We start from the raw sequence: 13,534 nt of genomic DNA on the forward strand, positions 1-13,534 counted from the left end.
TGTGAATGATTTTCTCTTATTTAAAAAGTTGAAACTTGGTGGATGTCTGTACTGGATACTCGAGTTTGGAGTCAGTTATTATCTAGGATTTAAATCTTTCTGAGCCTGGGCTCATGTTGGAACAAGCTCCTTCGCTTTTAAAGCAAAAGTGATGGGACAATATTGTGATGAATTTGTCAGTTTGCGCCCGTCACTAGATAAACACTGACGCGGCACTTCTGAAACACGCTAACGAACTGATTTGGCCTTTAAATCGATAGCATTCCGTGTGTATCTCTTCACGCACCACATGCTTTCCTTGAATAAGTCAGCAGACTTAAAACTGTGACCCCCCCCCCCCCCACCTCAGATAAGCAGAAGAAAATGGATGGATGGAAATTTATTTAAAAATCATCATTTCAAAACGAATTTAATAAAAAGAAAGTAACAATTTCGTAAATTAAATCACACGTGTCATGTAGGAGAGAGATGTAGTCATCATTCTAACAAAACCAAAAACTTGATTCACTTCTTTATTATCAAATCAGGGAGGAGACAAGAAAAGAGTGAACGCAGCGAAAATGTGACAACGGCGTGCCATTGTAAATGAAGATTTTAGTGTTCTCTGACGACATGACGTGCCGTTACCATAGCAACGACAAGACGCTACCAACGGTGCTTTGCTGCGAGCTGACCAGCAGAGTTTACATCATTTCTAATTCTATTTTTGTTCAAGGCAACTTTTTTTTTTTTTTTTTTTTTTAATAAAGAAAATAATTTGAAATACAACATCTGTTCATTTGCGCCAACTGGTCCTCCGCATCTTCGCAGATGTTTTCGGGGGGGACCGAGCCTCTGTAATTTGCTAGTCACTGTTTGTGCTCAGGCCGAAGTCCTGTGTAGTATTGCTTTGGCGCCATCTTGTGGCAATTACTCACGGTTTTCTATCATTTGCGGGAGGGATCTGAACCATTGCCCCCCACAAATAGCTGGAGAACACTGTATTCGGGTTGTGTGCCTTTAATGGGCATGGCCTAGTGAGTGATGTCAGGAGCTGGAGTCAACTCGAGCCTTTGAAAGTCAACTCATTTTGTATTTTGTCACAACACTGTACATCCAGTTGTGCAATGAGAAAGGTGGTGGAGCCGTTCTGTAAAAAGTTGTGCTACGTACAAACGTGGCGCTAAAGAGTTAGCACGCTAATCCGGTGTTCTCGCACAACGAGCCGGAGCTTGACAGTCTGCCGTCACCTTCGCACGCAGTGTGAGGCGGCGCCCAGCGACGGTCTCCCGCGGGCACCGCCGCCGCCCTTCTGGCCGCTACCGCCCCCCCGTCGGGCGACGTCCGGCGGGGGAGGCCCACCCTGGCGCCGGTGCCTCCCTTTGGCTTCGGGCTCCGAGTCGCTGAGCTCCAGGTCGGGACAGTAGCCGTCGCTGTCGTGGCACAAGCGTGTATTGTTGGCAGACACAGGCTTGGGCCACAGTTTCTCCTTGCGGGCGAGCTTATCCGAGGCCCGCATGTCTTCGGTGGTCCGCACCAAGTTCATGGTGGCTTCCTTGAAGGACCTGCCGAAGTGCTCCATGGCCGACTTGCCGAACGCGCCTTTGTCCAGCGGCTGCTTGGGCACGTCGGCCTCGCCGGGCGTCTGGCACGAGCTGTCTTTCTGCGCAACCAGTTTCTCCAAGAGGCCGTTCTTGGAGGCGCGCTCTTGCTCTGCTTTGCCATTGGACGAGTGGCCGTGGAGTGTGGAGTGCAGGGCCAGAGGCTTCCCCGCCAGAGGCTTTGCCACCATGGGATTCGCGGCCATGGGCTTCCCCGCCATGGGCTTTCCCGCTACCCGTCCATTGGTGCGCTCCTCCCGCCGGGCGTGCCCGTGCAGCTGTGGCTTGCCCTGGCCCAGGCCCTCGCTGGCACGCTCAGACAAGTTTCCGCTATTGTCCGGACACAGAGGCCCGTTGGCTGATTTGGATGCGGTGTGACAGTTTCCCAGGCCGGAGGCTTTGGGCATCTTCAGCTTCAGCGTGATCCTCGGAGGAGGCCGGAACAGAAGACTCTCCACCGGGAAGGACGCAGCGAGGCCTTGAAACACATAAAACGAACAAACGTGAGCAAAAGAGTCACCCCGCCAATTTCTTTATCGAAAGGGAAATCCGGAACGGGGATTGAAGTCGAACCACCGGTTTTCTACCTTTAGCAGCCAACAAAAGGGCTGTGACCGTGTCTTCTAAAGACACAGAGGAGGCGCCGCGAGAGTGTTTGGGTGTCACTGGCGATCTTTATTAAAAAGAAATAGGGATGGGCGAGTACCGATACCAGGTATCGGAAAATCATCATGCGAGTCAGAAAGAAAGAAAGAGGTCTCTGTTCACAATGATTGGTCATCGAGTTCATTGATATGTTATATACCAAGAGCATATCTGTCCTCAGTAGGGCAAAGACAGACAACGGCAGTCTTTTCGATTCCTATAGCAATTTGCGGTGTCTCAGCGTGAAAGGGGCTCAGACAGAATACGCAGAGCAAAGAGGAGCTCACCGGCAGAGATCTCCTGGCTCGTGAGGCTGACGTGCAGGTTGAACATCTGCTCCTGGGCTTTGCTCTGCAGCAGCTTGAGCTTCTCCCGTCGACTCACCATGTAGCACAAGTTCCTCACCTGCAGCAACGCATGACGCGTGACGTACAAGGAAACCTTCGACATCAATTCAACATATCACCGGAGCAAATTCCCCAAAAAAAGCATTCAATTAAAATTATTATTATTATTATTTTATTTTTTTAAGAACAATCTATTAAAGCAAAACATTTGATCTCATTTTAACAACTTCAAATTCACTTATTTTTTGTAAAAGTTCAAATTTTAACAAAATCCTTGAAAAATTTTTTTTAACCAAAATCTTCTTTTAGCACCAAATTAACAACTCATTTTTACTAACATTTGATTCAAATCTTAAGCAATTTTAAAAATGTCAAAAAACATGAATATAGTTTAAAAATGATTTAAAATTTCCGATTTAAAAAAAAAATCAATTAAAATGAAACATTAGGATCTCATTTAAAAATAATTAAAACAATTGGTTTAACCCAATTTATTTTTCAAAACTTAAAATTGTTGTATAAAATCAGTTTAAATGTTTTTTTGTTTGTTTTTAAAGTGAATTTTTTCCCCTAGTTCTGCCACTGGCGCTATTGCAACCCAGAAGTACGTGTGACGTGATGGTGAAAGGGTGCATGGAGGCAAGAACTAATTGCACTGACCCTCTCCAGGTCCTGTCGCAGGTGCATGAACATGCGCATACGCGTGTGGATGCTGTCCTGGTGCGGCTGCAGCACCAGGTTCTCCTCGTCTTCTTTGGGTGCCAGCAGGGCCTTGTTGAAGTTGCTCTTCCTCTTCAGCTTCCAGTACTGGTAGACAAAGTCCACCAGGCGCGGCGAGAGCCCCACGGCCCGCGACACCTCCTCCGGTCGCACCAGCCCGTAGAACTCCTCCTCCAGCTCCTGCAGCCGCTGCGCCCGCAGGCCCACCTTGGCCGACTCGGAGGGCGGCGGCTTGGCGCGCGCCGGGCTAAGGCCCGCCTCGCCTGCCGCTTTGGGCTTGCTGTGCTTGAGGCAGTACGACTTGAACTTGACCTCGTCGCCCTCGTCCAGGATGGTCTTCATCTCCAGGCTGTGCTCGAAGGCGCACGTCACGTGGAAGGGTGTGGTGCAGTTCTTCACCGAGCACTGTGGCGAGGGTAGCGCAGAGGAAGTAGTGAGCGAGTCGTAGCAGTATTACATGAAGCTGAATTAACAAACACCTTATACGGTACAGTGGTGCACCATCTTTTGTCACAATCGCGACACTCTACTACCTTCTGCAACACATACTGTTTATACCCGTTCGAGCATGAGCTGCCTAAACTTGTCTGACTTCCAACATGGTGGCATTTCTCTCCCGCAAAATGGAGGTGACAAGCCAAGAGTCACCTCCTAATCTTCTTCATCTACTGAAATGCTGTGCTGAGCTCCAATCCAAAGCAACGCAACGCCGCCATCTACAGGGATTTGTTAGTCATAACAGGGGTTTACACACCAACGCCTACCCATTGAAAAAGTACTTACATCGGTGGCAGTAAACGGTTGGATTGGTTGCGTGTGGCTCTCCTCCCTTTTCACTTCCCTTTAGTCACTGACTTAACTAAGGTCTGCGCCATGCTCCTTGCAAGTGTTTTCATTTTGTATTTGTATATTTGGCTGCTTGTCTGCTTCCATCAACGGTTGAAAGTGCATCAGCGACCGAGTCTTTTTTTTTTTTTTTTTTTTTAATTTAACTCGAGCCGCGCCGTACCTGAGGCCCGCTCGGAAATCAAATTTTGGCTCGCAACAAAGCTAAAAACAAAAACGAAAAAAACTGTACAAGTTACAGCTTGCAACTTACACTTTTAAGTTGGGTCACTTGTAAATCAAGGTACCACTGTATTGGAATTGATGTTGTAAATGTAAGTCCGTGCTCCTGATAGTGTTTATGCCAGCAGAGAAGACCTTGCCAGCCCCGACCGGTCACTACTGCTTAAGGGTGTACCCAATGAACGGAACTTGCAGCCTCACCTGGATGCACGCGCCCGTCTTGATCTTGCACACGCTGCAGATGAGCGACCAGCGGCTGGGTGGGATGTGGGACACTTTGGTGATGGGCTCCATCCTCTCGGGGCACGCGATGCTGACCTGCACGCGGCGAAGGGACAGAGGCTGAGCTTCAAGTTGGTAATCAGGCGGGAGATTTTATTTATTGACTTTTTACCTCTGGGATCCACAGGGCGCAGCTGACGTGTGCCCACTTGGTGCCAGCGCGCGTCGCCTTCATGGCCCCGCCCTTTTTGGGACACAGGAGGCACTGCGGGTCGATGCCGAGCACGCACGTGCGGCACAGCCAGTTGCCGACGGGCACTTTGACGATACCGTAACAGGCCTGGGGAGAAAAGCAGACACGCCGTCGTGACATAAGGGCAACGTCGTTACCCTGGCTGTGTTCGGAATGTAGTGAGATCGCCATTTTGTAGTACTGTTCGAATATGCAGTGAGTAGGTTGAACATTCTGGAAATATCTGGAAAGTCTCCGGTAAATTTCTATGGAAATGTGGAATTTTGGAAATATTCCATTGGTATTGGGATTTTTAGTGGACTTTTTACTGAACTATATAGTCCAGTCGATAGAAATCCCTAAACGGTGTTCGCCCACAATATCACTGGTCATCGTTCGCGCTGCCAGCGTATCACATATTTTGAAGCAATCTTTGTTTTTTGTTTTTTTAATGAGTTGCACGCATTCAGTGTCGTACCACGTTATGCCGCAACAGATTGGGCAGCACTGAGGTCTACTGGACGAGACGTGTAAAAGATTACAAGATTCAGTGAAGATTAGAAAATTCTTATGGTAACCCTAGCATTTATGCTAACTTCCATTAGCCCATCTATGGTGTTTCACATTATATGTTGGTGTTAAGCTGGCAGACTTTCTGGTTGCTTGAACATTTTGGTATTTAGATATACAATGTGTTTTAATAAGTGTTAATTACGTCAATAACTACAATTGGCATCATGGTGAGTTGTATTTCTAATCATTTGTTTTATTTGTTTCTATGCCAGTCCATCAAAATATGTCTTTACGTGAAACTGGTTTGTGGCGCAAAAAAATGGATGGGTACCGCTGTAATGCGCTGAAAAAATATCAATGATGTCATCGATTAATCGACTTTCATCACATTAATGTCGACTAAAGAAAATCTTCAGTTGTTTAACCTCAATTAGGGAGTAGGGAAAGAGTAAATGATTCCAAATACAGAAAACGTAACTCAACCTTTCAACGCCTACCTGGTGCACACAAATGTTGCACTTGTCGCAGAAAACCATGTCGTTGCCTTCTTCGCTGTCAGGCGAGCGGCACACGTCGCACACCACGTCCTCGTCGTACTCGATGCCCAGGCCCTCCACCGTCTCGATGGCGTGCCTCATGTTGTCGTGGCACTGGCCCTCCAGAGCCTCCATGGTGCGCTCCATCGTCAGCTCGTCCACCGGGTCCTCACCTGGACGACACAAAGGCACGCACACCACAGGCTGTAAAAAGCAGGTGAAAATGACAGTTGGCGCCATAACCCCTTACTGGGGGGGCCATTTTAACCAATCAGCAGCTTGGAGAAAATCATTTCCGAAAAAAAACACACACACACACACACACACACACACACCAAGACAGACAGATCGATGTGTGTGAAACACACCAGATAGATTCCCCTCCAAACAATTTGCGAAAGCCCAACCGTGAATATGCGGGCCTTCACTGTATGGCTGTCACTATCAAATCTTTTTAGAATCGATTATCCTATACATCGTTCGTCTTTTTTACGACTAACATGCATTTTAATCTCATTTATGAGGGCAGGACTTCTATCAATAAACTGCATATACTGGTACTGGGTGTCTGGTATAAACTGTACAGGATTTGAGACAACAAAATCAGTCTTTGCTAAAGGAGTAGCATTTGCGATTAGCATTAATGTGCTAGTTTTGGCAATGTTTTTCACGCGCCCCGACACTATGTCCGTCTGCAACAAATGTCCATGCGGTCAACGTGGACAGAAGCCAAATGGTTCCGGCGGCGCAAATGTGCTTTTATTAATATTTCCCCAAGGCAGAAATGTTCGCATCAACAAATGTTTGTGGCCGATTTAGCAGATTTCTTTTCTCACAGCCCTACTTCGCGGTACTGCGGTGCCGCTCACCCATGCAGAGCAGCTGGGCGTTGAGGGCCCGCAGCCAGTAGAGGTCGACGTCGTCCAGGTCGTAGCGACACATGGCCTCCGCCAGCTCCTTTATGTTGATGAAGCCCAGCTCTGTGGACTCTTGCCCGGAGCACTGGATATACTTCTTCTGGTGGCCGTACAAAATCTCCTTGGACCTCTCCGCAATGATCCTGAACATAAAAATGACCACAACTGTGATGTCAGGCTGTCATATCATCCTGGTACAGTGTACCTTGACGTACGAGAGGCGTCACTTGGTTGATCTTTTTGCTTTGTTTTGTGAGGGAAAACATAAGTTACAAGATACGCCACAATGCCGGTGAAGTGGGGGAAAAAATAATAGCGCAACTAAAGTACTAGAATTCATTTGCATCCCACAGGGGAACAGGCTAATTGGGAACAGGTGGGTGCAATAATTGGGTATAAAAGGAGCTTCCCTGAATTGCTCAGTCATTCACAAGCAAAGCTGGGGCGAGGTTCAACTCTTTGTGAAAACGTGCGTGAGAAAGTAGTCCAACAGTTGTCTCAATGTCCAATTGTAAGGAATTTAGGGATTTCATCATCCACGGTCCATAATATCATCAAAGGGATCAGAGAATGTGGAGAAACCACTGCATGGCCGAAAACCAACATTGAATTCCCGTGACCTTCGATCCCTCAGGCGGCACTGTATCAAAAACTGACATCAATGTGTAGTGGATATCGCCACATGGGCTTAGGAACACTTCAGAAAAACAACGTCAGTAAACGCAGTTCGGCGTTACATCCGTAAGTGCAACTTGAAAGTCTACTATGCAAAGCAAAAGCCATTTATCAACAACACCCAGAAACGCCGCCGGCTTCTCTGGGCCCGAGCTCCTCTAAGATGGACTCATGCAAAGTGGAAAAGTGTTCTGTGGTCCGACGAGTCCACATTTCTAATTGTTTTGGGAAATTGTTGACGTCGTGTCCTCCGGGTCAAAGAGGAAAAGAACCAGCCCGATTGTTATGGACGCAAAGTTCAAAAGCCAGCATCTGTGATGGTATGGGGCTATGTTAGTGTCAATGGCATGGGTAACTTACACATCTGTGAAGGCACCATTAATGCTGTAAGTTACATCCAGGTTTTGGAGAAATATGCTGCCATCCAAGCAATGTCTTTTTCATGGACGCCCCTGCTTATTTCAGCAAGACAATGGCAAACCACATTCTGCACGTGTTCCAACAGCGTGGCTACGTAGTAAAAGAGTGCGGGTACTAGACTGGCCTGCCTGCAGTCCAGGCCTGTCTCCCATTGAAAAGTGTGGCGCATTATGAAGCGTAAAATTTTACAACGGAGACGCCGGACTTTTGAACAGCTAAAGCTGTACATTTAGCAAGAATGGGGAAATAAAATCCACCTATAAAGCTTCAACAATTAGTGTCCTCAGTTCCCAAACGTTTATTGAATGTTGTTAAAAGAAAAGGTGATGTAACAAGTGGTAAACATGACCCTGTCCCAGCTCTTTTGGAATGTGTTGCAGCCAAATAATTTTAAGTTCATGATTATTTGCGAAAAACAATAAAGTTGATCAGTTTGAATATTAAATATATTGTCTTTGTAGTGCATTCAATTAAATATAGGTTGAACATGATTTGCAAATCATTGTATTCTGTTTTTATTTACATTTAACACAACGTCCCAACTTCATTGGAATTGGGGTTGTATTTTATTAGGCTTTATCATGTTATTTATACAAAACAGTGCTAATTTTCTTTATTAAAAACAAACAAAACATAACGTAATCGTACTCTTAAATCAGGGTACCACTATTACCTGACTGACGCCTGCGGGATGGTGTCCGGGCTCGCCAGAACCTGAACCCCTTTCTCCCACTCTTGCTTCCAGGTGTCGGCCAGCAGGTAGTACTCCTCCGGTGGGATGTGGTGCGAGTCGGGCAGCTTCATGGCGCTAATCAGGTCTTTTCGGAACACCTGTGAGACACGCCCGAGGTTAAGATACCGGGTGGGCACCTCAGAGGGCGTGCGCGCCACAGGGGGACTTACTTCAGCCGGTTTCTTCGGATCTGCGGCGGGGGTGCCCGGTTTGCTGCCATACTTGTTGGAGCAGAAGGAGGTTGAGGGACCTGGAGGGGACGGAAAAAAAGTTGATTAAGCTACATGCAGATAAAGAAAGTATTTTTGTCATCAGGTAGTGCTGTGCGCGTGATGCGGGGCCGGCGACTCACTCTCATTATCAGAAGTGTCGCTGCTGCTGGAGGTCCTGATACGTTTCATCCTGTCACATCCTGCAGACAAGACAGACGCAGCGTGAGGCCTTCAGAGGTACACATCATGCGCACACGAGGAGCGTGCTACGACTAATACCAGAGAAGTCACACTCGCCGTTGGCCAGTCACGAGAAGGTCTCAAGCTTAACCCTGAAGTTTTGAGTAACTGGAGCAAAACTCATGCAAGTTAAGCAAGTTAAGTGCAGTCCCCACTAAATTCAAGCAAGTTGACGCGAGTCATAAGTCAAGTCAATCGATCTCGCTCAGTCACAACGTATAGTCGCACATTCGGCAATTTGCACTCAGTATTTGGACCGGCGTAAGAGAAAGCTGTACTAACAACACATTAAAAAGCAGTTAGTCTTATAATGGTCTCAAACCAGTCCGCGTATCAGCTATTACTTTGTCTTCTCAATTAAACCTATAACTAGGGGCTGCAGCTATCGAGTGTTTTTATTGATGTATACATTGATATATTTATTGATGGCGTATCGATTAAATCGGACAAAAAATGACTCTACATTATTAAACACTACTTGGAGTCACCAGCCGCACGTTTTACTGTAGTATCTGTGACTTTGAGCGCGTATAGTTCTAAAAGGCGGGGCCCGGCCCGGTGAGTGACGTGGGCGTCAGCGAATGTACTGTTGGCTGGCTGTTAACTGGCTAACCTGTTGGCAAGTCTGCGTGTTGAGTGAGTGACCCAGCGTTGGTTGTGGCCATCGGCAGCTCGTCTATGAATGTGCTTATTCCATTTTTGTTTTCTTACAGTTTGTTCAACGTGGTTGAAAGAGCACTGGCGGCTGTGACTATCCTTGTCCACTTGCGCAGACATTACAATACGTTCTAACTTGCGATGGTAGGCTATTATTAAATTAAATTGCCAACTTACTTCTACACAGAGCGGTGCATGCGACTGCAATAACATTAGTCCGCGTGAAAAACGACCCTTGCGAAGTCTCGAGGAAGACATTTTGCTCCAACCTTCCTTTGTCATCGAATTGATTAATCTTTGCAGCCCGACATGTAAACAGGCAAGACTCGTCAAGTCATGTATGTAGTACAAGTCAAAGTCAAGTATTTCCAAAGTTTGAGCCAAGCAATTCCTAAAATGTCCGACTTAATTCACCACCTCTAGTTGCTGCGACGACTCTTACTACCTACCATAAAGCTCCAGTTGAAAAGCATGCTAATGGCTTCCTCCGATGAACACTCAACTGCTTAGTTTCATCCCTGAGAATAAGAGAAAGGAAGCGTAAGCTCAATAAAACTGGTGGTCTTGCATGCTTCTCTGGTCATTTCATGATTGTCACTAGCAGTCATGCTTTTGCTATCGACTTGGTCAAATTAATTTGAGTGGGCGATATTTAATTAATTGTATTGGTCTTTTTTTTTTTTTTTTTTTTTTACCTTTCCTGTGTGTATCACAGGGCAGGGAGGAGTGATTGGTTAAGTATGTTTGGTTTAATGGTCCCCATATGTAGGTATACACTCTTTTAAAATGATACAACAACATGATAATTTATTGCAAATCATTTAAGCCCAGTTTGACAGCCGCTGATTTAGTCTTCAATGAATCTTAGGCCTGCCGCACACAGCGTGACATGGCTGAAAGCGACTACACTGGAAAATCACAGAAAAAATATATATATACACCGTTGTTCAGTCGCTGCACACCAGGCGACTGACCCTTCCACACATAAGCAAGTCGCTGCAACGGAAAAACTGCGACCTCCTGTGTCCTTAAATGGAAACACTGTTTTCTGGCGGCCCATCAGAATCAGAATCATCTTTATTTGCCAAGTATGCTCGTGAATTTCAGCGACAGACTCTCCACGTTTTTTGGGTTTTTTTAATCCACACCTACTTATGAAATCACTGGCCGGAAATGGAATTGTTTTTGTGAAAGCTTTGCTGCATTTTAGCGACAGAGACTCTCCACACTTCGCTTTTTCATCCAGATACATATTGTAATTTTAGTGTCATTGTAAAATGCTATATATATATATATATATATATATATATTTCGTACGGCTTGGCAGAAGCAGGCTGAATCTTGCTTCTACCCAGAAACGTATATTTTTTTTGTTGGGAAAACTCATGTGGTACTACACGCAACTATTAATTGGCAGCTGCATCTCTGTGACGTTGCGATGCTGTTCACCAGTGATTACATTTTGGGATCGCAACAGAACTAGTGGCCGACGGTTGGCCGCTCACGAAAACTAGTTGACGAACCCCGCACACTGCGCGACAGTGAATCTGGTTTCGCCCGTGTCGCTCGGTGTTTGGTGGGCCTTACATACATATTTTTGGAATGTGGGAGAAAGCCAGAGGCCCTGGTGGGGCGAACATGTAAACTCCCCACAGTCGGCCGTAATTGTTCCACAAGCTATTTTTAAGTGGAAAAGGAGAACCAACAGCACAGCACTTGGCAACATCTGCTGTTGACACGACGAGTTTCCACAACAAGGCCGACATTTCAACGCAATGACAATGTGTAATTGACAATCTAAAGAAGAATTTTTCCTGCGAGGGCCGCATACACAAAAATCGAAACCTGTAAGGCAGTCAGGCAGATTTAGGCGCCCCACACTCGAGCAGACGATGTTTATGTACGGTATGAACAGAGTATGTGTCGCAGTAGGTAGTAGAAAGTGTGCGTCGTGATTGTGAAAAAAAGATGACGGCGTTCACGGAGTGAATGACGAACGGCATGCAAAAAAGCCACTGACGTTCATTTTGAGGCATGTGGCGAATCAGTCGTTTATGGCGTGTTTTAGCTTGATCTGTAAATAAATGATCAAAAAGCCCTTTTACAGTCTTTTTTTTTGTTGATGTCACAAAAGCAAAAACTATTAGCGTCAATGTAACTGTTCTGGTTTCTTTTCACACAAAAAAGTTCATTTTCTCCACTTTAGGGTCAGAAACTGGTGTTTTTGGTGAAACCAAGCCATGTTGTACTGCTGATTACTAAATAGCGGGAAAAGGTACAAAACCTTTTTTATGATGAAAGTAGAGTCTACTCTTTCTTTTAGTAGGTTCGGTGCTTATACTGTCACATAACTCAATATTTAGTGGGTCGTAAAATATCAGTTAAAATGCTCTAGAACGGCTGGAATTCCGATTTGAAAAGGGCTGGCAGTGAATGAGTTAAGTACATTCCAGTGTACTTTTTACTACTTTTACTTGAGTAAATAAGTTAAATCCTTACTTCTAATCTTAAACAAGTATCTGTAGTTCTACTTCAGTACAGCGTATGTGGACTTTAGTCGCCTCTTGCATCTTACTAGTACTGAAAATATAAATAGCACGTGAAGGGGGTGGTTAGCAAACAAGCTAACTAGGTTGAGGGGCTGTCGGATATGACGTCACAATAATGGAAACCCGCTATGAAAAAGCTCGGAAACAATGAGCAAATTGCGGCCGGCGCTTTTGTTTACGTTAACCTACTCGTGTCGCGTTCAATTTATTCAACCGTGGAATTACTTTTAACCCCACACGAAGTGTTCGGGGAGAAGTAAACCGTAAAAAAAAAGGGGCTTTAAAAGAGTATCGGCGCCAACTTTCAGACGACGCCTCGGAAGCGGGAGACGACTAGGGCCAAATCAAACATGGGCGCCACCAGCACCGCACCGACATGTCACTTCCTTACAGTGGAGCCTTTAAAACGAGGGAGAAGGTGCTGTGGGGGGAGGAACAACTAAACGTCCGTAGTGCGGTCAAACGACGAGGAAAGCGTTCAAATGAGTTAATAAAACAAACAAAAAACGCTTCGTTAACGAAGGAGGGTCTTTTTTTTTTAAGAGCAACCATCAAGTGGGCTAGAGACAGGAAACACACGGGCGTATTGTCCACGCTGCCACCATTTTACCTTCAAGTCTAGGTCCGCTCTATCCCATCCGTACGCCGTCCAGCGTCAAACACACAGCGTATGGCCACAAAATGAAAAGTATTTGTACGTGGGAATGGGTTGAATTTGGGTTTTTAGTTGTTTTTTTTTTTTTTGGAGGGGGGTTCTCCTCCCGGGCTTGCAGTCAGTCGGCCCACCAACACGACACAACAGCGCTATTGTACCGCGTGACCCGCCGGGTCCTAAGCCCTGCCGGGTTTGCCTCAGTCCCCCGTGAGTGCGTTCGATTTGGATGCCGGGGTTAGGCGTTGGAACGGGTGGACACCGATGGAGCCGAATCAAAGCGGCAACATTTTTATACGACATGCTAACGTGAGACAAAATTAAAGTTAAACATGGTAAAATTAAATTTTATAAGATAAATCATCAAAAATAACCGAATAAAACAATAATAATAATATTGAAAACAGACTACAATTGACATTTTTGAAAATGTGAGCAACTTTTTGGGTACTGATTAATGCGAAGGGCTACCAGTTTTACTTAAAAAAGGTCATTTCTAAATTTCCACCGATACAAGTGTGAACAAATAAATAAAAATTTTTAGAATAGCAACACACAAAAAAATTAAATTAAATGGATCTCACTGGTAACCAATTTTTAGAAAAGGCCCGTGGGC

General features: G+C 45.7%; 1 protein-coding gene across 2 annotated transcripts; it reads right to left on the reverse strand.

Annotated features, from left to right (window-relative positions):
- Positions 1 to 364: 364 nt before the first annotated feature.
- jade3 (jade family PHD finger 3) lies at positions 365 to 13,121 on the reverse strand. Of its 2 annotated transcripts, XM_061778250.1 has the most exons (12): positions 12,877 to 13,121; positions 10,167 to 10,235; positions 8,961 to 9,020; positions 8,779 to 8,858; positions 8,549 to 8,706; positions 6,733 to 6,923; positions 5,825 to 6,036; positions 4,755 to 4,922; positions 4,562 to 4,678; positions 3,233 to 3,697; positions 2,513 to 2,630; positions 365 to 2,058 (listed from the first exon to the last, which is right to left on the reverse strand). In XM_061778250.1, exons 3-12 carry the CDS (start codon positions 9,007 to 9,009, stop codon positions 1,226 to 1,228), a joined length of 2,391 nt encoding a protein of 796 aa, XP_061634234.1. In that variant the 5' UTR covers positions 9,010 to 9,020; positions 10,167 to 10,235; positions 12,877 to 13,121; the 3' UTR covers positions 365 to 1,225. The 2 variants fall into 2 exon arrangements, with proteins under 2 accessions (XP_061634234.1, XP_061634235.1); XM_061778251.1 differs by lacking the exon at positions 10,167 to 10,235.
- Positions 13,122 to 13,534: the final 413 nt, after the last annotated feature.

Source organism: Phyllopteryx taeniolatus, chromosome 7 (genome assembly GCF_024500385.1).
Source record: "Phyllopteryx taeniolatus isolate TA_2022b chromosome 7, UOR_Ptae_1.2, whole genome shotgun sequence".
Lineage (NCBI taxonomy): Eukaryota > Metazoa > Chordata > Actinopteri > Syngnathiformes > Syngnathidae > Phyllopteryx > Phyllopteryx taeniolatus.

Coding starts and splice junctions, on each gene's coding strand:
- jade3 (XM_061778251.1), bottom strand. CDS start 9,009: ATGAAACGTATCAGGACCTCCAGCAGCAGCGACACTTCTGATAATGAG. Junction 8,859..8,960: donor CGACACTTCTGATAATGAGA/GTGAGTCGCCGG, acceptor CGTCCCCTCCAG/GTCCCTCAACCTCCTTCTGC. Junction 2,059..2,512: donor GAGCCAGGAGATCTCTGCCG/GTGAGCTCCTCT, acceptor ATGTGTTTCAAG/GCCTCGCTGCGTCCTTCCCG.